The following is a 21,812-nucleotide window of genomic DNA, read 5'->3' on the forward strand; positions in this document are numbered from 1 at the left end:
AGGAAATTCACAAGGAAGCAAGAAAATAAGACAGCCTTGGATAGTTCAGTTCAGAAAAGTAGTCCCCAAACTTTTTGGATCACTCAACCTTAGGAAAATGTTGATTCACATTTCCAATATGTGAGTTTATTTATGAATTTACTAGTTTATTCTAATATATATATATTTTACAGTATATACAAAAACACAAATTTGAAAAGGATGGAGTAAAATAAACATAAATAGAAGTACTAATAATTCCTTCTCTTGAATCATCCTGTACACCTCCTCTGGAGACCCTGGTTGAGAATATTGGTTAGAAGGGGCACCTGGGTTGCTCAGTGGCCTAAGCATCCGACTCTTGCTTTTGGCTCAGGTCATCATCTTATGTTCATGATATTGAGCCCTGCATCAGGTTCCGTGCTCACAGCATGGAGCCTGCTTGGGAGTCTCTGTCTCCCTCTCTCTCTGCCTCTTGCTCTTTCTCTCCCTCTCTCAAATAAACATTAAAAAAATAGAATATTAGGACAACAATGTATCCCTCTCTCTCCTCTTCAAAAATCACTGTAAGTACATACCTTAGTGGCAGGAAAAGTCACCATGTATTCCTAAAGGAAGAATCTTGCACCACTAGTATAGGACTTGGTGTTGCTGTGAAACTTAGTTGCCTCCTTCTGTCTTCCAGGGAAGTCACCCGTTCTCTGAAAGATTTTTCTTCCAGCAAGAGAATGAATACCGGAGAGAAGGTAAATGCATCCTAGAGCTCCAGTGCCCTTTAGGCTAATCCCGGTCTTCCCTCTGGGAGCCGGCAGGCAGGGCGCTTCCTTGGCACAAGATTAGTGAGCCAGGGGGTCATTGTCCCTGCTTCATCTAATACTGTTTTGTCTTGTTTTTGTATTCAGGATTGACATCAGGTGCCCCTGTCTTTTGATGTTTATAGAGCTCTTCATTTTGTTACTCTGAGGATTGATATTTATGGTTTTAGAGCATGCGTCAGCTTAAGCCAGAAGAACCATGAAACCTTTTTTAGCTTGTGGTGGAATTAGAACTCAACTTGCCTGGTCCTTTCCTTATCCTGACTGTTCATCGGAGGTAGCTTAGCCATCTTAGTCAAGGGAAATGCACCTCTGATTGTGTCACTCCCTTGCTTAAAACCATCTGGTGACTTTCTGTTCCCAGCAGAATCCAGCCCCACCCATAGACACACCTTATAGCATTGGGCTGTCAGGCCCCCCAGACTCTCAGGTCTGCCCCCCACTCTCTGGCACCCACGGCCTTGCTCCATCAATGCCTGAGTTCCTTGCCTGGGGCTTGCCTCGTCAAGTCCTGGTACTTTGGCTCAGGCATCGTTTTCTCAGGGAAATCCTCCCTGCTCCTCCCTGGACTAATGAGGTACCCCTCCACTGTGCACCCACACTCCTGATTCCCTCGAAGAACACTAATCCTCTCAGTCGGAATGACTCCTCTGCTACATGGTAGCTCCACAAAGACAATAATTTCTTGTTTGTTTGTTTGTTTGTTTTTGTTTTTTGTCCTTATATCTCCAGCACCTAACCTGGCATGTAGTAGTAATTCAACAAATTTTTGTTGGATAGAGAGAGCTTAGGTGAGTCACATGGTTACCAAGTAAACAGACCCCTGTGACCTGTCAGGATGCACATCCCGGCCCTTTCCCACCTTGTTCCTTCTTTCTACCTGTCTACACAACTGCAGCCCTTCTGCTGGGATGAAATGTGAACTCAGTTTCAAGACTGCTTGAGCTGAGTATGCAGAAGAACAGTGTGGAGAAGAAAAATTGCTCTTTCCTGGCAAGAATTATGCTCTCAGTAACTTTCTAGTCCAATAAATAAAACATAATTGCTACACCTCGGAGTTCAGTTCCCTACCTAGAAGATAGTCATGGTATTTGAATCAATAATTTTTTGAGCCAGAGGCCTGGAAGTCTAAACCCACAGTGATCTCAGGTTTAACAGATTGATTTTGAGAGTTTCCGAGCGTGCACTTGGGAAGTCTGGTGCTGGCTGCTGTCCTGCCCTGGACCTGCCACCCTTGCACAGCCTCTTAGGTCAGGGCCATTAGAGTGAGACCATATGTTTTCCTTTCCCTTGTAGACCACCATGCGGGACCTGTCCCAGATGCTAAAGAAAATGCCCCAGTACCAGAAAGAGCTCAGCAAGGTATGACAATCCCAAATGACTGATTTGAACCTTGACTATAATCAACTTCAGTAAGACCTCTCAGAGCCCCACTGCACTAACTGATCCACTGAAATCACAGGTTTTTAATCAACTTCTGGTTTTATTAGGAAAAGCTGAAAGACTGGACCGACAACTTATTTCCTATGACTTTCTTTTCTCCTCTTCGTCTGTTTTCTCTTTTTATCCTTCAATTCCTCACCTCACGGGCCTCTCCCCTGGGCTGCTTAAGTATTCTTACGGCATGGCAGCTGGACTCCACGAGTGTGAGTGACCGAGGGAGAGAGCCAGGAGGAAGTCACTGTGCCTTTTCTGTCCTGACCTGGGGTGTCCTACATCATGTCCTCCATACTCTCCTTTAGAAGCGAGTCACTGAATCCAGCCCACGCTCAAGGAGAGGGGAATTAAGCTCCACCTCCTAGAAGGAGGGGTAACAAAGGATCTGTGGACACATTGTGGAACCATTATGCCACCCTACCCCCATATAGGATTCCTTCATCTGCTTGACTCCTTTGGAATGCAGTTTGCCCCTACCTCTCCTGACACAGAACTTTCTGGCATGTTCTGCCATGTTTGTGTTCTGCTTCAATGCATGTTTTACCTCCTTTACGAGGCTGGAGACTCCCTGGTGCATTGCATAGTGTTTATACCTAGTAGGTGCTCAATTTATGCTTCATGCATCCGTGAGTGATTTCTGGATAATAAACTCTGCTTTTTCCTAGTATTCAACCCACCTGCACCTGGCCGAGGACTGCATGAAGCATTACCAAGGCACCGTGGATAAACTCTGCCGAGTGGAGCAGGTAGGACCTTTTCCTTCTCTTTCTGCCATCCCCGTTGACCCAGCTGAATTTTAACATGTGACTTTGAACATCCTGCAGAATCATAGGATAGAGAGATGGGGAAGTCTACTAGATCATGTTGTCTCAACTCTGGAGCCAATGCACTTCCGCTCTCAATGGTAGGGATTAGACTGGTCTGGAATGCTGTGCTGTTTGGATTTTGCATGTCTGACTCTCCACAGGCTCCCTGGAGTGTCTGAAGAGAGATGTCTGGAACTCTGAGCCCTACACTGACAGGGCTGGCTGAGGTTTATATTCCGAGTGTATTTTCCTCCTGTGGTGGCCACACCGGTTTTGGAAACCTAGATGAGAGAAACTAGGGTAGTAGCATGTCAGAAACTCACCACAGCCTCCCTGATCATAAGTAGGACTGAAAGTCAGCAGTTTGCGGTTTGAGCTCTGTCTCTGTCACTGGTTTGTTTGATGTGCCTGTTTCTGCTTTGCTTTCCTCATCTGCAAAGGGAAATAACAATGCTGCCATAGTTTCCAGGAGTGTTTTGTGGAGTCACTAATCCTGGCCCTCCGTTCTCCAAGCGAGAACTTCACTCAGCTAGGGTCTGCTTCCATGGGAAGGCAGGGCATTTGAATGTGAAGCCTCAGCGGGAATGAACAACTCAAGTCCTTGGTGTGAAGCTAAGATCTACACCGTCCGGTGTGATGTGACGAGCCAGCTTAGGTTTGTCAGACCTGTCCTGATTTCTTGGCTCTCTTCTAAGGGGCAGTGGCCCCCTAAAAACCCATCAGTCTCACAGCTGATCTTGGCAGGTGCAAGGTCCTCTCCAAAAGAACTTGACTGTCCAGAAAACAGGTTATCCCTACATCAGTAAAAGTGAAGTTGGGATGAATCCTTGGAAGTGTACATTTTTTTCAGAATTGCTCCGTGGTATTTGTTGAACCGGTTATGTTTAATTTGACCTTTAGAGAGTATTAGATTTGGGTCCGGCTAAACAAACGGCTGTTGAGGCTGGCAGTGGCTCTGAGAGGTAAGAAGGCCTGGGGGCACCCACCTTCCTTGACCCAGACGGACCTGGGTAACCTCAAGGTCCTGATGGTTATGGACTCGTGGGATCTTAGAGAAAAAGGGAACCTTCAGGCGAGCCCTGTGTGGGTTCCCAAGGGAGTTGCAGCCTCTGGTCTCTGAGAACAGAGTAGAATGGTTGTTGATTTGCTGAGGCTGATGATGTGCCTTCTCCAGCCTGTCGACAGCCGATCTGACTCTTGCCTGAGTTGGGAAGCGGGGCTGTCATTTTGCTCTCTCTCCTCTTCCTTCTTTGGCCAGCCCTTCTCTCCTCCTTCATCTGCCTGCGTTGGGTTTGCAGGTTCTACAGCCCTTTTTTTCCTACTCATCTTAAAAGTGGTTGGAGGGGCGCTTGGGTGGCTCAGTTGGTTGGGTATCAACTTCAGCTCAGGTCCTGATCTTACGGCTCGTGCGTTTGAGCCCTGCATTGAACTCTGCTGACAGCTCAGAGCCTGGAGCCTGCTTTGGATTCTGTGGCTCCCTCTCTCTCTGACCGTCTCTCTCTGAGCCATTCACCCTCTGTCTCTCCTTGAAAAATAAACATTAAAAAAAAAAAAAAAGTGGGTTGGAAAATTAAAAACAGGTTAAAAAATGCAGAGTAGTTAAAACTCAAAAGGCATGTCCTTCAGAGCCAAGGGGAAGCACAATGGGGAGAGTCTAGCTAGGCAGGCGCCCCTTAAGATGCCAAAGCTCTTCATGTGCGGGACGTGCAACTGACTCGGCCCCGATCCCTCAGCAGAGCTCTGTACCTCTAGAGGCCCCACCGGAACGGAGGCTTGACCTGAGGACGTGGCCCAGGTGCACGGACACTCACCCGAAGGGAGCAGCCTACTTTCAGACAAGATGGCAAAAAAATCAACGATGGTTTCTGTTTTTTGCAAATTGAACCCCGGGGCTGTCATCAGCTCTCACTGGCGCCACGGAACGTAGTGCTAGTGACGCCAGTGCAGATTATGGTGCATTGTGGGAGCAGAAAGGACCTTCCCCAGTGAAGCGACCGATCCTATTTATGGTCTACAGTCGTCTAATTGTTAACCATCCGTCCAGACTGTCACCGGGAGTGGGGCCAATATGGTGTGTTTTCTGCAGGACCTGGCCATGGGCACGGATGCCGAAGGGGAGAAGATCAAGGACCCTATGAGAGCCATCGTCCCCATTCTGCTGGATGCAAATGTCAGCACTTATGACAAAATCCGCATCATCCTTCTCTACATCTTTTTGAAGAACGGTAGGAACGGCGGGCTGGAGAAGAAGGGATAGGTGCTCTCTTGGGCAAGTGAAGTGAGGGAGAGAGAGAGGACAAAGTAGGAAAGTTTAGGAGACACGGAAAGGGGTATTATTTAGTAAGGAGTTCCCAGGGGCTCTTGACATTTGGGGAAATGAAGGTAAATCAGTCGGAACTAGAATTGAATTCAAGGGTTAAGAAAGGTGAGGCGTCTATGGAAGAGGACGGGTGGGGGCAGGGAGAGCCCACTGACAGCAAAGCCAGTTTGTGAGGGCTCGTCCGCCAGGTGCTTTAACTTGCATCACGTTAGTACTCTCCACCTTTAAATAACTGATTTTTACCCACATCACAGTTGGGTTACCGTCCACTGTGCAGATGGACCCGGAGACTCTTGACTTTGATGTGGGCAGGGGTGGGCAGAAATGGCTGGGAAGCAGAAGACGGATGGAAATATAGACCATGATGGGGCAGTTGCTGAAGGTCACAGCCTGGGGCAGAGTGGCTTGGGTGGAATGGAAATCCTGATTTTGTCTTCATCTTCCAGTAAAGTTGATGCGGTGAAGACTCATTTCTACTAATCCTGAGGAGGAGAAGGGGCACCATCCCCCCTCAAGCGATTGGCTCTGCTTCTGAGTGCGTGATGTGCAGTGGCTGGGTGTGGTGACAGGGGTTTTGTTCTCTCAGGCATCACTGAGGAGAACCTGAATAAACTGATCCAGCATGCCCAGATCCCCCCAGAGGACAGCGAGATCATCACCAACATGGCACACCTGGGGGTGCCCATCGTCACTGACGTAAGGGGCCAGTCTTGCATGTGGGGAGGGAGAGGCAGAAGGGAAGCTGGCATGTCTTATCTGTTCTCCCCTGAATTACTTAAGGTGGCTTAAGATACATACACTAAACATTGAGGAAGAGAAAACATAAAATCAGAGGAATAAAGGTATAGATGTAGTAAAATAGAAGTGAAACTCCCAGAACCAAGACGTGCACATCCAGGAGTTGCACAGAGTCATTAAATCTGTGTCTGAGCCAGCCCCAGCCCACGCCAGCTTCACCCCCCATGTCTTGAGGTCAGTCTGGCCGTGTCTTTGCATACCTGGGTCCAGCATCTTCTGTGAGAGCGGGAGCACAGCGCTTAGCATCAGGCGGGTTTGCCACTTGGTTTGTCACTGAGCCAGGCCAGAGCAGGGAAGCCTGACCATACAGTGCGCTCCAGAAGAGGCTGGGGGCCAGAGGACTCCAGAACTTGAGGAAGAGGCCCGAGCACTCTTTGGAGCTCTCTGCTAGGAACCTTCCCGTGCACCTGCTTCCTGTGAGGAGTCTCTCACTCAGCAGTGCTGTTAAGCTAGAGTTGCAAATGCGCTTCTTTTGGAATCTTAAAGTCAGAAACTTTGTCCCAGAGCCCAGACCTGAGACCTGTAACGGGTGGTTTGGTGTTTTTTGACCTTTGTTCAAGAGGGACCCAAATGGGAATGGAGATGGCTTACCGATGCACCCCAGACTGTTGAAGCAGAAGCAAAGACCAAGTCCTACACAAAGCTGCCTTTTCTCCTATAATCGAAAACAAAAAAATTTTTTTAACTACCAGGATTTTTTTTTTTTTTAATGGAGCTTCTGTGTTTGACCCGCATTTGCCATTTTCCGTGGCTTTAAAGAACCAAGTTTGCTCCACGGGGCACATGCTGGACTTTTCCAGGAAAACCTCTCCCACTTAGCCTCTGCTAGCGCTGACTCTCTGAAGGGAGTGCTCTGGCGCGATTTCCCGAGGCCAGCAAGGTCGCCGGGGCCCAGGTGACCCGTGACTCTGTCTAATTTCGCGTGTGTTTGTATTCAGTCCACCCTGCGCCGCAGGAGCAAGCCAGAGCGGAAGGAGCGCATCAGCGAGCAGACCTACCAGCTCTCACGGTGGACTCCGATCATTAAAGACATCATGGAGGTCAGCGAGGGAGGGGTGTGAGGATGTGTGTGGGACAGCCCGGGCCCAGAGCTCTTCACTTACAGGCCCAGAGGCCTCCAGCTTCACCTGATGTGGGGTGATGGTGACAGCCTGGGGTTGTCTGTCCCTGAGGATCTGTACCCAGTCTCGGGGCTCATTTAGGCCCCATAGCCTTGTCCTGAGGGTTTAGGAAGAACAGCCCCCAGAGGCCGCTAGATGCAGAGTCCCATGATCCGTATGACTTAGCCCCATAGGGGTGGTGCCGTATCCAAAGAACCAAACACATCCCAGCATCTGCAGGTCACGTGACTCACAAACACCACACTAAGGGTGCGGGTATGGAGGGGCTTTCAGCATTCACCTGAGCCAGCCCCTCCCTAAGCCCCCCTGTCAGTCAGGGACCCCGCCCTGCCAGGCATGTTTCTGCCTCTGCTCTTCTGTTCACATCCACCCCTTGCCTGCAGTGCTGTCCCCTTCCACTTCTGAGCCCTGCCTTCCCTCAAAGTCCCCGTCAGGTCTCACCGTTCGCATACACCGCCCCCGTCTGACCGCCCAGCACCACGGAGCCGCCCTGGACTCCTGTAGCACGTATCGGAGATGCCCTTTACGTATATGTATCCGCTCAGTGTTTGGAGTCCGCTCTTTATACCTTGGCCTGTGCCCTCAGCTGATGTGTCCTCTGGGCATAGCAGGTGTCTTGTATTTGTGAATGTGAGGTGTCCCTCTGCTCCTCGCCTATAGCATGAAGAAACCCTGCTTAGAATCCTGCCCCACTGGATCTCCAGGGTGGGTCTTAGAGGCACCCTGTCCAGCTCCTGCTGTCCACAGGCGCACAAGACTGGGGTCCGGACAACGAAGGGGCTTTCCCAGAATTCCTTTGTCAATCCACGCAGTCCAGGTGTTCTGCTGAATTATGAGTTAAAATAAGTATATTTTAAATATATATAGTGAGTCAGCTTCCTATTTTTAAAACCCACAAACCAAAGGATGGGTGAACATGAGACATCTAGAAACCAATTGGATTTCTTTGTAATGTAATTAAAGCCCACCCCTCTGTCTCATTCGCTCCTTTGTTCTCTGCTCCCTTTTCCTACCCCGCTCCGCAGTCCCCTGGAGAGACGTGCGTAGGCTTCACATGGTAGCTGCTAAGAGGAGTGGAGATTTCTAGGCAGCGGGAGGTGCCTAGCTGGCATCCACCCACTAGATGATTAGACCCTTGGAAAACTGAGGATGTAAAGTCTTGTCTTGCATGAGAGACAATGCCTGTGCCGAGTTTCTACAAAACTGGTGGCAAGTGTCAGGAATTTATTACAATGCAACATTTATAACCTCACATAGATGTAAAAGAAGAAGAAAAAAATTGGAAGGGAAGCAAGAAAAATTAATGCACTTTTTTGGTCTTATTTGTTTATTTTGAGAGAAAGAGTGAGCGCTCGCAGGGAGGAGAGAGCAGGAATCCTAAGCAGGCTCCACACTCAGCACAGAGCCCGACGTGGGGCTTGAGCTCACGGCCATGAGATCATGACCTGAGCCGAAATCAAGAGTCGGACACTTAACCGACTGAGCCACCCAGGCGCCTCGTGTTTTGTTATTTATTTTTTATTTGGGGGAGAGCACAGGTGGGCTAGGGGCAGAGAGAAGGGGACAGAAGATCTGAAGCAGGCTCTGCGCTGACAGGCTGACAGCAGTAAGCCTGATGTGGGGCTGGAATTCATGAACTACAAGATCATGACCTGAGCTGAAGTTGGTCGTCAACCACCCACCCAGGTGCCCCTTGTTATTTTTAAGATTTATTTACTGGCGCTGCTGGTGTCTCAGTCAGTTAAGCACCCAACTCTTGGTTTCAGCTCAGGTCATGATCTCACTGTTTGTGAGCTTGAGCCCCGTGTCAGGCTCCGTGCTGGCAGTGCGGAGCCTCCTTAGGATTCTCTTTCTCCCTCTCTCTGCCCCTCCCCTGCTCATGCGTGCTCTCTCTCTCTCTCTCTCTCTCTCAAATTAAGATTAAAAAAAATTTTTTTAATAGAGTTTATTTAGTAATTTCTCTACCCAACATGTGACTCGAACTCACAACCCTAAAATTAAAAGTCACCTGCTCTTCGGATTGAGCCAGCCAGGCGCCCCATTGCAGTTTTTGTTTGTTTGTTTGTTTTTGAACTGCAAGGTCGTTAAGGTCTTCTTCATGAGCAGACCTACGGACTTTTCTCCACGTCCATGCTGAGCGCCGTGCTAGGCACCTGCAGCAGGCAGCAGGGCAAAGGAGCTCTGGTTGTTGCAGATTTGGCCATGTCGCTTTGCCAAGTGACTTGTTCCTTGAGTCATCTTGCCTTGGTTCTGTCAGCCCTTCCCAAACAAAAGGCAAGCCTAGTATCTGTCTCTTTTCTTTCCAGGACACTATTGAAGACAAACTCGATACCAAGCACTACCCGTATATCTCCACCCGCTCCTCTGCCTCCTTTAGCACCACCGCGGTCAGGTGAGTGGGAGTCCAGAGCAAGCAAATGGGAGAAGGGGGACCGTCGCTGGGTGGTTGTCGGCCGCACGGTGGTCCTGGTATGACACAGCATCCACAAGAACCCTCCCCCGGCTTCTCGCCACAGCCAGAGCGCAGGCCTGGTGCTTGGAGCAGCCCATGAGGCCCTCCACTCTCCGGCTTCCCACTCCTCTCTGACGCATCCCTTACTCCTCCCGTTTTTCTCTCCACTTCTGCCACGCTGGCCGCCTCCTCTGCCCGTGTCAGGCACACTTCTGCCTCAGGACCTTTGCACTTGGCTTTACCCTATGCCTCAAACGATCTGTCCCCGTACGTTTTCAGGACTTGCCTCTCATCTCCTTCAGGCCTTTAAAATCAACTGTTACTTTGCCCCGTCTTCTCTAACTATCCTGTTTTAACATCGCACTACACCAGTGTTCCTAGCAGCATTATTCATAATAGCTCAAAAGTGGAAACAACCTAAATGTCCATCAGCTGATGAATGGACAAACAGAACATGGCATACTCATACAGTGGAATATTATCCAACCAAAGGAATGAAATACTGACACGTGTTCCATGGCCGAAGCTTGGAAACGTTGCACTAAGTGCAAGAGGCCAGTCACAAAAGTCCACATGTTGTGTGATTTCATTTGTTTGAAATGTCCAGAATGGGCAAATCTGTAGAGATGGGAAGTAGATTAGTGGTTTCCAGGGACTGGGGATGGGGGTGGGGTGGGGGAATGGGAAGGGACTGCTAACGGGTATAGGGTTTCTTTTTGGGTTCTTTTTGATGAAATAGTCTAAAATTGATTGTGGTGATGGTTTGCAATTCTGCGACTATACTAATAAGCATTGAATTGTATGCCTTTTTTTCTTTTTTTAAGTTTATTTATTTGGGGCGCCTGGGTGGCTCAGTTGGTTGAGTGTTCGACTTTGGCTCGGGTCATGGTCTTACGATTCATGAGTTCAAGCCCCCCACATCAGGCTCACTGCTGTTAGTGCAGAGCCAACTTCGGATCCTCTGTTCCCCTCTCTCTCTGTCCCTCCCCCACTTGCGCCCTTTCAAAAATAAATAAATATTTTTTTTAAGTTTATTTAATTATTTTGAAAGAGAGAGAGAGAGAGAGAGAGAGAGGGAATCCCAAGCAGGCTCACATACCTGGTGACACTCAGACATTTCTCAGCTTTGAGATGTGAGTAGACAGCAATCCATACTTCTGTCCCTGGTTCTCCAACACTGTGGGTTTTCTTAGTTGCCTGTGGTGCCTTCCAGGGTCTGTTTTCAAAAGCTTTTCCTCTTGTTCCCCTCTTTGCCACGCATCTGGAAACCTTCCTGCTGTGCCCTGCGATGGCATCGGAAGGCATTTTGCCCCTAGACTCTCGTTGGCCTCCCTCATCGGTGTGGTCCAGGCTGTTCCCTGGCCCACGGTGGCATCAGTTACTCTTCCTCAGGTGGCAACCTCAGAGCCGGGTGCTACTCAGTTTTTGTCAGCAAGAGCTTGACGTGGCTCCTGAGAACATTTCAAGGCTGAATGAACATTTGAGCTTGGAACAGGAGCGCCACTAGCTCCAAAGAGGGCATCCCGGAGCACCGGAGTAGCTGGCAGTTCCCAGGACGAACCCTCCACATGTACCTCTCTATCCCCTGCTCCTGCTGTGCCCACCCATCTTTGTCCCCCACGCCCGGCCTGCTGGCCTCACTTTTAGACCTTCCCTTGGGCCCAGGCCGGAGGTCTGTGGCACCTGTGGCGTTATGCATCCCCTCTGATGCCAGTAGAGGCCAAATGTTTATTGCCAACATTGGAGCAAAATACGAAATCCCCAGTGTTGCCCTGGCCAGGCCGGTGACGATGGCACGCTGTCAGATGATTCTCTCTGTGTTGGCCCACGTGCGCCCCTGGCACCTTCAGGATTTTGGAAAGTGACTTTAATGCTGTCGTAGTCAGGGAGAAGGGCAGAGATTTCGCTAGAGACCTGGCCTCCTTGTCTTGCTTTGATTTTTGTTTTCTTTTCCCCATTTTCTTAACCTGGAAGCAACCCATTTCTCATTGTTCCTGAGGACAAGGTGAAGACCTACTAACAGAAGCCCAGGGGCAGAGGAGACACCTTTGGGAACTGTCCCACCACCGAAATGCCTGTCTTTCAGGGGGCAGCTCAGTGTCACGTCTTCTGGGAAGACTTTTCCAATGATGCCCAGATGACGCTAGAAGGCGTGCATGTCCCTGTGGCACCGAGCCCCTCCATCGCAGCACGATCCTGACCTTCTTTCTCCCCGCCCACCCCAGTTAAACCGCGAGCTCTCAGTGGGCATGGCTGAATCTCACCGAGGGTTGGCACCTTGGTGCTGGGGGAGGCCCTGGTCAGGTGAGGTGCTCGCTGCGTGAATCAGGGTGTACCAGCCTGAAGACGGGCATTGACTCCATCGTCACCGCTCACTGCCAGCAGAGTGTCCCAGACAAGCCTAGAAACCTGTACGCTGGAGGGCGGAAGCTGACGACCATCACGAGGGGCAAAGCTGTGGAAGGTGACACGTCACGCTTGAAAGCTGACTTGAGCCTGCCTGTCACCTACATGCTTCCAAGAGAGTGACAAGGTCACAGCATGGGTAGCCCAAGCACTTGATAATTTGCACAGCAGTTCAGTTCAACCAACACTTACTACTACTCTGTTTTGGTCACTGGTGTACAGAGCGAATGTGTAAACAAGTCATTGAGGTATGAAGTGATAAGTCCTCTGAGTGCAGATAAACATAATTAATCTCTCTCTCTCTCTCTCTCTCTCTCTCTCTCTCTCTTCCCCCTTCCTTCCCCCCCCCCCCCCCAGCGCCCGCTATGGGCACTGGCATAAGAATAAGGCCCCAGGGGAGTACCGCAGTGGTCCCCGCCTCATTATTTTCATCCTTGGGGGCGTGAGCCTGAACGAGATGCGTTGTGCTTATGAGGTGACCCAAGCCAATGGAAAGTGGGAAGTGCTAATAGGTGAGTGGGGGCATGTGTTCTAGAGGGAAGGGGCTGCTTCATCGCACTTCGATCCATTCCATGCTTTGGTGTTTCATTCTGTCTTCACTTCTCCATTGCCCCTGCAAAACATAGTCTCTAGACACGTTCGGGGACGGCAGCAAAGGGGCGAAGGGTTCTTTCCTCGTGTCTGCACTGTGTCTCATGGTGAGAGGCAGCTGCAAGCGGTGGGAAGTGCCTGATCACAGACACCGACAGACCCAGGCTCCCATTCTTGCTCGTTCACTGCCGAATGGGTTACCTTGAGCAAGCACCCCACCTCTCCATGCTGCGATTTCCTTACCCAGCCAAATGGGGTTGTGAATACCCGCTTACAGCTTTGTACTAGGCCCGAGGTGGGACTTGTCTCTTTGCTGGCATTGGGCCTCCTGTTCAGAAGACGCTCAGTGAATGGAAGGTAAATTATCGCCCCCTCCTTTACCTGTCAGTTGCAGATAGACAGACACAGTGTGTGGGCAGATACTGCCCGGAACACACGGGCCTGACTCCTGGACTCTGCTGAGGGTTCCCCATCAATTCCGGTTCCTACGACTCCTAGGTCTGCCATGTACCCTTTCTGGTATTTCCTGCTGGTTTTCCAGAAGAAAGGAAGCAACTCGTTAGACCTGACTTAATGCAGCGGAAGGTTTTATACCTTTTACCTGCCTGTAGGAGCTTCCAGTTTCTAGGGCTGGAAGGGGAAGAGTGAGCTGAGGAAAATCACGCTTTCTCCAGACGCCTTCCTTTTGCCCCGTCTTGCCCTTAACAAAATGGATTTGCACCTGCCTGGGGCTGCCTCTTGACATTGACTGACCCAAGGTTATGAGCACGTACTGCCCTGGCCTTTCCCCTGATCTCTAGAAGATGTGTCAGTTTTACACCCCTACTTCGGGGTGACCAAATTCCAGTGTGCCCGGCGCTCTCAGAGTGAGCAGGTCCTGCAGACCAGTCCACGTGGCCATTCCTGGTTGTGTCAAGATGGACCTGTTACTGTCAACCCCCCTTCTAGATACCACACCATTCAGTGGAGAGATTGGATATCCTCTCCCTCCCCTCCCCACTCCCTGGAGCTTCCCCGGCGGGTCACCCTTTCTCCCCGTATCGTTTTTTCCTTGTTGTTACATAGACGCCGGGATAAAGCTCTCTCTGTCCCCTGCTCGTGTGTATGTTGCATGCACGTGTCGGAGAACTCTCAGCTCAAACACAGCTTTGCGGGGCCGAAGCTGTCACAGCCAGGCTTTGGTGTAAATTTCCCTCTTCAGCTTTGGTCCTGACTTGCAGTTCCCTGTTGGGGGGTGGAACCCTGGGGAGATAACGGTGCCCGTGCAGATCCACGGAGGGGCCTTGCGCAGACAGCTGACGTCCGCAGTGTGGCCTCGCCTGCTTGGTGCATGCCGGCTGTCCTTGCGGCCTGTGTGCGTGTGCACGTGCGCGTGCTCGCGTCTTGCTTTCTCATACCTCATTGGCTGCATAAAACGTAGGCCTAACTTGGCATGTTCCTGTAACGTACCTTTGTTCAAGCAGTCAGCTGGCCTCTGTTCTCCCGCAGGTTCTACTCACATTCTTACTCCCACCAAATTTCTCATGGACCTGAGACACCCCGACTTCAGGGAGGCCTCTAGGGTATCTTTTGAGGATCAGGCTCCAACAATGGAGTGAGAGCCAAAGAAACAAAGTAAAAGCAGCTTATTACAGAAAAGAAACTCTTCCACTCTGAAGGGTTTTCTTTGATTATTCCGTCACTCTTTTTCTTTATTTTTCCCTTTTCAGTTTATTTATTTGATTTCTTTTCAACAAGAAAATGCTTGCAGTTCTTAACACCGATTGAAAATGTGTCCGATGCTGCCTTCACAGACCCTGCCGCGAGAGCCTCTGGCCCCGGCCTGCCAGCTCACTCGTGCCCTGGGTCACCTGCTGCTCAGTCAGGCAGTGCAGCCCCCTGGGTTGTAAACCAAAAATGATCATGACTGCTATGACCAGTCCTTCGGAGGGACTGGAAGCCGAGGGATGCCGGAGGCACGGCACGCAGGCCTACCGGCCCGGGGTGTATCTGTGGGCACCAGGCAGGGAACGCATAGCGTCCCGCTTGTGACATGGTGTGGGAAGTTGTGAGTGAGGCCAGTAGGCGTTCGAGGGACTGTCCTGTCCAAGAAGGCAGAACTCCAGTGGAGAGATCCATGGGCACCTGATCGTGGGGAAGGCTCATCGGAGTGCGTCAGGATAGACTCCGTGTCAGTGGTAGTTAGACGCGTAAATTCCTTTTTTCCGGGGCAGGCACTCGTCCCAGGGAACTGTTGCTAAGGGGTGACAGGGTCACGAGCCACCACGTACTTGATGAACTCCAGCCACCAGTGGAAATCTCGTGTCTCGTGTTCATCTGGGGAAGATGGCCCTTCGTAGTCATTTACTCTCTCAGTAGTTGCTTTTATTTTCATTCTCCTGTGGGTATTTTTCCAGGGTGGAGTTATCACACCCCTCTCTCTCACTGAAGTCTGTTAGTGAGATCTGAGAACCTTTGGGTAAAAATCTGTTCTTAACACGGTGTGCTGTTCGAAAGAGCGTCTTCTCTCTCCCACCACGCTTGTGCCTTTACCTGTTACCCAGGAACCGGCATCTGTCTGGTGGACTATCCAGACTTTCTTCTCATCCTCATCCCTTCCCCTCTCTTGCCGTCCCTCGTATGTCCCGGGAACCTCCTGTGAAGTGTTAAGCGGCAGACGCATACCGAAGAAGTCCATTGTAGCATTAGTTATTCTGTAGTTTCCTCACACAGCCTGTGAGGAGGCCACAGTCTGCGCACCTGCCCTCATGTACTTCACCGACGACGTCCCTGCCCCTCTCCCGCCCAGACTGACATGTGGCCTGGTGAGTCAGAGAGCATGAGTCACCTGGAGCAGTCGGGAGGCCTAGACTCTTGCCCCGGTCCTGCCAGGAGCACGTGTGGGACTGCAGGAGGTCCTGCCCCCGCCCCCCAACCAGGGCACAGAACGCAGAATGCGGGGAGGCTGGGTCCTGGATCGCAGGGCCCCAGGTCCTGAGCTCTGACCATCTAATTCAGCAACTCGGATCGGGTGCCTCAGCGCTTGCGGTCCTGCCCTCGTGCACCCGTGCTCTCTGGTACACCTCAGGGGACTGGGCTGTCAGAGCCATGACTGGGGCGGGGGGTGGGGGGGGGGAGGGGCACTGGAAGCGTGCTTGTTTGTATAAAGAGAACGTGCTCCATCCAAAATGGGACTCGCTCTAAAGGTCGGGACAGGCAACTGTGCGCTTTGTCTCCTCTCCTTCCTGTGGCCGAGAGACGGCTCCCCCGGGGCACTGGTGAGGGGAGAAGCAGCACGTGGGTCACCTGCACGGTGCGGGGCGGGCTGGCCGTGGCCCTGCGCTGCCTCCCTCTAGACAGTGCCGCCAGTGGGCGGTGGATAAAAGCAATTGTGAAGAACACAGCCATTGTTTAGAAGCACCTTGGTTGCTTGGCAATCAGACATCTGGTTCTGTGTGCAGATGGCAGGGAGGTGATCGGCATTTGCTGCAGGATGTATTTTCAGACTTACGGAAGGAAAGATGTTCAGTCCAGGCTTTGGTGGTGGCAGACCACTTGCAGGGTCTGAAAGACCTGCAAACCCAGAGCCCGGGGGCTCCAGCTAGGATTCACTCTGCGATCCCCTGCCTCAGAAGCAGCCTGTCCTTTGCAGGCTGGTGTTCTTTGTTTTGTGCTCAGTCAGCATAGGTTCTCGGCTGCCATCTGAGCAAAGAACACAAATACTCGAGTTGTGTACTCGTGGCTTCTGAAATGCTTTTTGGGGCAGTGTCGTGTTTTAGAGAGTTCCTTTAGGAAAAAGCAAGGCACGGAGCCCTAATCCCAGGGAGGTCAGAAGACAGATGAAAATCTGACTTGCCTCCTTCTGTTGTGATTGTCCGGTGACCAGAGACTAGGACAGTGCGGGCCGGGAGCAGGACGGGTTGTCTCCGGCCAGGGTCGATGTCTGCAGTTGTCTGCAGCAACTTAGCTTCTAGGAGATGAGTTTTCCTGCTCGGCAGTGAACGAGAGCATCCCTTGCCGGCTCCCCGCGTGGGTGCCAGTGCCCACTGATCCTCCGGCCCCTCTCTCCCCCAGGTGCCGGGTGAAGGGGGCCGGCTGGGCAGCCGGAGTGCACAGGTGTCCCCAAGCCTCACTTCCATTGCATTAATCAGTCGCCTCCATGTTGTCCAGAAGTGAAGTCTTTGCTTTAGGTTCTCACCCCAAGCTCTGGGGGAGGGTTGTGTTAAAAGTACCAGCCTTGAGGGAATGTCCAAGAGGCTATTGGGAGCCGGTGGAAGAGCCATACACAGCACTTGCACTTCAGAAAAAGGGTTTGTTTTTTTTATATTAAATATTTCACTTTATTCCCAGTTGGAGTCAGACAAGTCTCATGTTTCAGTGGGACTCAGATTTGAATCTGTACCCAGAACCAACCCATTGCCCAGCTGCTATTTGAGCACTCACTTGCATGTCCCCTCCTGGGGCCGGGTGCCCAGAAGCGAGACCGACGGCATGACGTCTGGGCCCGGCCGTGCCACCAAAGGGCTGCGAACGTGCCCCCTGCCGCTCTGGGCTTCATTCTCCCACCTTCAGGACGTGGGCTGGCCAGGAGCGTGTTTCCAAAACCTGGCAGATCAGCAGACTCTCCTGGGTTGCTCTTGAATGTACTCCCTCCCTGGTGCCCGCCCCCCCCCCCCCCCCGGGTCTTCGGAGTCCGTAGGTCTGTGTTGGCCAAACCCAGGGATGCCTAGACCAGCTGACCTGATTTTCAGATTCTGTCAGAGAGGAAGGATTTTGTCCAGGCAGAGCTCTGGCCCACAGCTTTGACAGCCCTTTGGGTGACTTTGTTTTTGGAGACACCCACTCACATTTCTCAGTCTTGCAATCATGTAGCATAAGAGGGATGGACCCTCCGTTGCGGTTCTGGAGGACCGACGTGGGCCGCCCCCTGTGGGTTCTAAATGTGGGTTTGCGATATGTGTATCCCAAACGCGCCCAGCTCCGTTCGCGGTATTTGTGGTGGTGAAAACCTTGACCAGGACATTTAAACAGTACAGATGACTCAGTGGCAAGAATTGGCTCTCAGGGGATTCGGATCAACAACAGCTGGTCTGAATCCTTTAAAGACACCCAGTGAGTTAGGGTCCAGGAGTTCCTGAGCCTGTTGCAAAGATACTTGGCCCTGGAAGTTTTCTTCTTTCAGTCAGACTGGGACCACCAGATGGTCAGCCGTCAGGTGATAGAAATTCTAGAGCATGGATTCCTTGATCTCTTTTTGGCCTCCCTCAGACCGTGGATTTGCCTGCAAACAGGGGTCAGGAGCAGCTTGGGGTGGGTATCTGCTCAGAGGCTCCCTTTTGATTTTTCCTCTCAGTCGAGTCTACAGTCTCATTTCCTGGAACTCAGCTGGATGGCTGCGGGAGGGCATTAGGGACGGTTTCTCCGGCGTGTTGCCTTTACCTGGAAAGCCCCCACATTGATTCTGCACAGAGTACCCAGCTGTCTTCCCGGGTGTAGATGAGCAGGCTGCATGGAATTGAGGTTGGGAAGGCCCTCCTTCTGGCAGTGTGGTTCACTGTTCAGAATTTGGCAACGTTTATTCCTGTTTTCTCATTTGGGGAGTAGTCTTTGACCTTATTTTAGGACCAGTAGGAAGATCAGTGAGGTCAGAGAAATGAGTGTACCTCGGGGGAAGGTGGTCCTGTAAAAATGCCCAGGGACATACTGCTGAAGGCCGCGTGGCCTTTGCTGAAGGAGCCTCGGGTCTGCAGAGCGATGGGTTGGCTTTAGAGCGCAGGGGCTGGTGGAGGCTATAAGCTCAGCACCTCTGGGAAGTAGCCGCGGACTGGTTCCCCAGGACAGTGACAGGGTGACTAGAGCTTGAACGCTGGAGGCCAGGAGGTTGGAAGAAGCGAAGCCTCTCATGCTAGAGAGGGCTTCACAAGCTTTCTGCCGGTCCAGACTTGACCAGGAAGGTTCAAGGCCTGCAGTCCCAGCAGTCACGCGTCAGCTGAGCACACAGTGGTCAAAGGCATAGGGACCCTGGTATTCGGAATCACCCCCGACAAGCCAGCCAAAGCCTTCTTTTGCCTACAGTCAGGGTGGCAGTCTGGCACCCTGGTGGTTTCTGTCCCCATTCCCTCACCTGCACCTCCAGGGAGGCACATTTTCAAGTACGGATCTCTTTTGTTCAGTTCTTCTCTCCCACCGGGACCTCTTTCTTTGAAGCCCACTGCTGCATGTGTACAGGCCTCATGTTCACGCACCAGTCACTTCTGTTCTGTTTGAGTAAAGTCCATGTCCAAACCACACGGTCCATGCATCTTTTTTTACTGCACTTATTAGATTCTCTCTCTCTCTCTCTCTCTCCTTATGAAAAAGGACTTCATTTATTTTTTAATTTTTTTTTTTTAATTTTTGCAGTAGAAGTATATCTAATTCCATTAGCTTAAATTTTTTGCAAGCATTTCTAATCTCTTACAATGTGCGGTCTCTGCAAGGTAAGACCTCAGGTACCCTGGCCCTTTCCCTTTCACACCTGAGGTCCCGCCCATCAGGGCAGCACCAGCCGGCTGGCTCCCAGAGGTCAGTGGCTTCCCCAGGGTGCCCTGCCCATCACTTCCTCCCTAGCAGGCGCCATCCTTTCCGTACACAGCCCCCTACCGACCCCACCCCCTCCCCAGCCTTCCCCTGCCATATGGCTTGGAATTTCTCTCCCCGGCTGGCTTCGCCTCGAGTGCAAGAGAGAATCAGAAACGCAGCTGCCCCGTCCCCTGGCAGATGGCACTGAGCCCAGATGGAGAGGCGGGCGGGCTCCTTCCTTGGTACAGCCTGGGACCATGCCTAAGTCAGAGGATGTGTTTTGTTTATCCACGGTCCCCAGGTGCCTCCCAGGCCTATTGTGATGTGGACCCAGCACCCGATCCCCACCCCCCTCCCTGCTTCCACTAGACCCTGACCAGGGTGGGGGTGGGGGAACAGATGCAGATCTGGGAACTGAAGGGCAGGAAAGGAAATGCGGTAGAGCCTGGAGCCAGCAAGCTCACTGTCTTTTCTGCCCCCCAGGATCCACGCACATTCTCACCCCACAGAAACTGCTGGACACGCTGAAGAAACTGAATAAAACAGATGAAGAAATAAGCAGTTAAACAAATAAGCCACCCCTCCAAAAAACGAACCCTATTCCCACAGTGCTCCGCAGCCCCTGCTGCTGCCCGCCTCGGTTACTTTGCTGACCCTGTCCCTCCACTGCCTCCCCCAGCTCTGCACGCCCTGGACGGCACTGTCGCCGCTGCGTTCTCGTGTTTAACGATGCCCTCTTCCTGTGTGAAACAAAAGAAAATAATGCATTGTGTTTTTTAAAAAGAGTATCCTCTATATGTGTCCTAAGGGGAGAAGTTCCTGCGTAAGGGACATACTGCTGGAGAAGTTGTGGAACTGTCTAGAATGAGTGGACACCTTCTCCCCATTACTATGATCCCCTGACCTTGTACATAGCCCAGTGTGACATGCGCAGATTGCTTGAGTATGGGAAGGTAGACGTTTGGGTGTTTCACAAAATCTCTTTTGGGTTGTTCCTGTTCTTTTTGGGAATCCCAGAGATGTCTGTTACTGGAGTATTTCAAACTGAGGATTAATCTGTGGTCTCCACGCCAGTCCTTATCTACCCCTCAGCCTGCTCTCGTCCAGATACGCTTGGCGGTGAATATCAGGTGACATCGTGTGAGGTCCGAGCTGGAAGTGACCTCTTTGGCTTCCCCGGTGGCTCGTCCTCCCCAGGGGCTGTGGGAGGGGCTGGAGGTCCGTGAAGTCAGGCTGGGTGCTGGCTGGCGTGCGGCCTGTCACCGCTCCTTCCCTGGCCCGCGTCCACAGCGCTGTGATCCCAAGGGAAGTAGTCTTGGGGCCTGAGTCACAGGGCCCCAGCAAGCGAGGAGCAAGCTCCCGCCAGGACCTTTGTCTCTTGGAGAAGCAGTTAGGCTGGGGTTTTTGGCCAGACCTTTCCTTTCCCGGGCACCACCACCCCTACCGAACCTCTGTTTCTCAGTGGGGTCAGCATGGATGGTGCTCGAGGGCCAGGAACGGACGAGGATGGGATGGGTACTGCAGGCTCCTGGGCAGAGGGCCCTTTCTTGCAGAGAAGGGTCTGCGCACCTAAGACTTCAAACCGCCAGGAGAACAGCCTGTTGAATTTATGCAGACTCTGTTCAGATTATCCTCAGTTTAAGGTACTTCATGATACTTTATTTTGTGTAGCGTGGGGTCATTTGTCGTCGTGGTTGTAAGAGAAAATGATCATTTTATTCTCTGTATAACACTTAGCTCTAGAGCAAAAATGAAAGAAGCAAATGCAGAAAGGGTGTCTCGTCATCCTCTAGACTCAGCAGCAACTCCGTTCTCCGATGGTGAGCGCACCACGTGTGCTGCTGCTGTGGTCATGAAATACAATGACAGTGGAAGTCACAAAAATGTCCCCTGCCCAGCCCCCCCGCTGCCCTTTAACCCCTGCCAACCGTGTGCATATTACTGTCTCGTGATGTCCTTGCAGACGTGGTGAGTGCTAGTTCCACGCGGCCGCCCGCTTTCCTTTCAGAGCGCGCTCCTCGCCCTCCCCGTTGGATGCTTTGTGGTGTTTTCTCAAGGCTTTGAAATCTCCCCTGCTCACTCGCATTAGTTTTCAGGCCTCTTCTGTCTCCCTTCTCCCCCTTAAGATACCTTGTTTCCTTAGGACAGAACTGTAGGTGCTCGCACTGGTTCGTCTCCTGCTGTCCCTGCTTGTTCTGTCCCCTCCCCTTGACCAGACAGGGCCCACAGTTCGGGGCCTTGTTTGTCAAACATGTTGGGTTCCTTTCTCTGTTATTTATATAAAAATAATTTATCAAAAGAATATTTTAAAAAAGCTAGTCTGTCTTGAAACTTGTTTACCTTGAAATTATCAGAATCTCAGTGTTGGAAAGTATTGAAGCACAAACATGTATCATCTCTGTACCGTTCTGTACTAAAGCACTCGAGTCTAATAAATAAATCGATCCGCACCCATTCACGGTGTCCGGGGTGTCTCCTGGCTTGGTTTCACTTTGGGGAGTCGAAGGAGAAAGGCTTCTGCCGTGGTCCGTTGCAGATGAGACCGCC

The 21,812-nt window shown here is 51.5% G+C and overlaps 1 protein-coding gene across 3 annotated transcripts in view; it reads left to right on the plus strand.

The window, feature by feature from the left end:
• The window catches only part of STXBP1 (syntaxin binding protein 1), a 75,064-nt gene extending 53,345 nt beyond the window's left edge, over nt 1-21,719 (plus strand). The window contains exons 11-20 of one of the 3 annotated variants that reach the window (XM_019421065.2): nt 665-725; nt 2,091-2,156; nt 2,897-2,977; nt 5,124-5,262; nt 5,944-6,053; nt 7,094-7,195; nt 9,583-9,668; nt 12,492-12,646; nt 14,214-14,339; nt 19,749-21,719. In XM_019421065.2, the coding sequence (XP_019276610.1) occupies nt 665-725; nt 2,091-2,156; nt 2,897-2,977; nt 5,124-5,262; nt 5,944-6,053; nt 7,094-7,195; nt 9,583-9,668; nt 12,492-12,646; nt 14,214-14,323 (910 nt within the window). In that variant the 3' untranslated portion in view covers nt 14,324-14,339; nt 19,749-21,719. The remainder of the gene's footprint in view (nt 1-664; nt 726-2,090; nt 2,157-2,896; nt 2,978-5,123; nt 5,263-5,943; nt 6,054-7,093; nt 7,196-9,582; nt 9,669-12,491; nt 12,647-14,213; nt 14,340-19,748) is intronic. The other 2 variants (XM_019421066.2, XM_019421067.2) reach the window with 2 other exon arrangements.
• Nucleotides 21,720-21,812: the final 93 nt, after the last annotated feature.

Source organism: Panthera pardus, unplaced genomic scaffold (assembly GCF_024362965.1).
Source record: "Panthera pardus isolate Hobbes unplaced genomic scaffold, ASM2436296v1 HiC_scaffold_20, whole genome shotgun sequence".
In the NCBI taxonomy this organism is placed as follows: domain Eukaryota; kingdom Metazoa; phylum Chordata; class Mammalia; order Carnivora; family Felidae; genus Panthera; species Panthera pardus.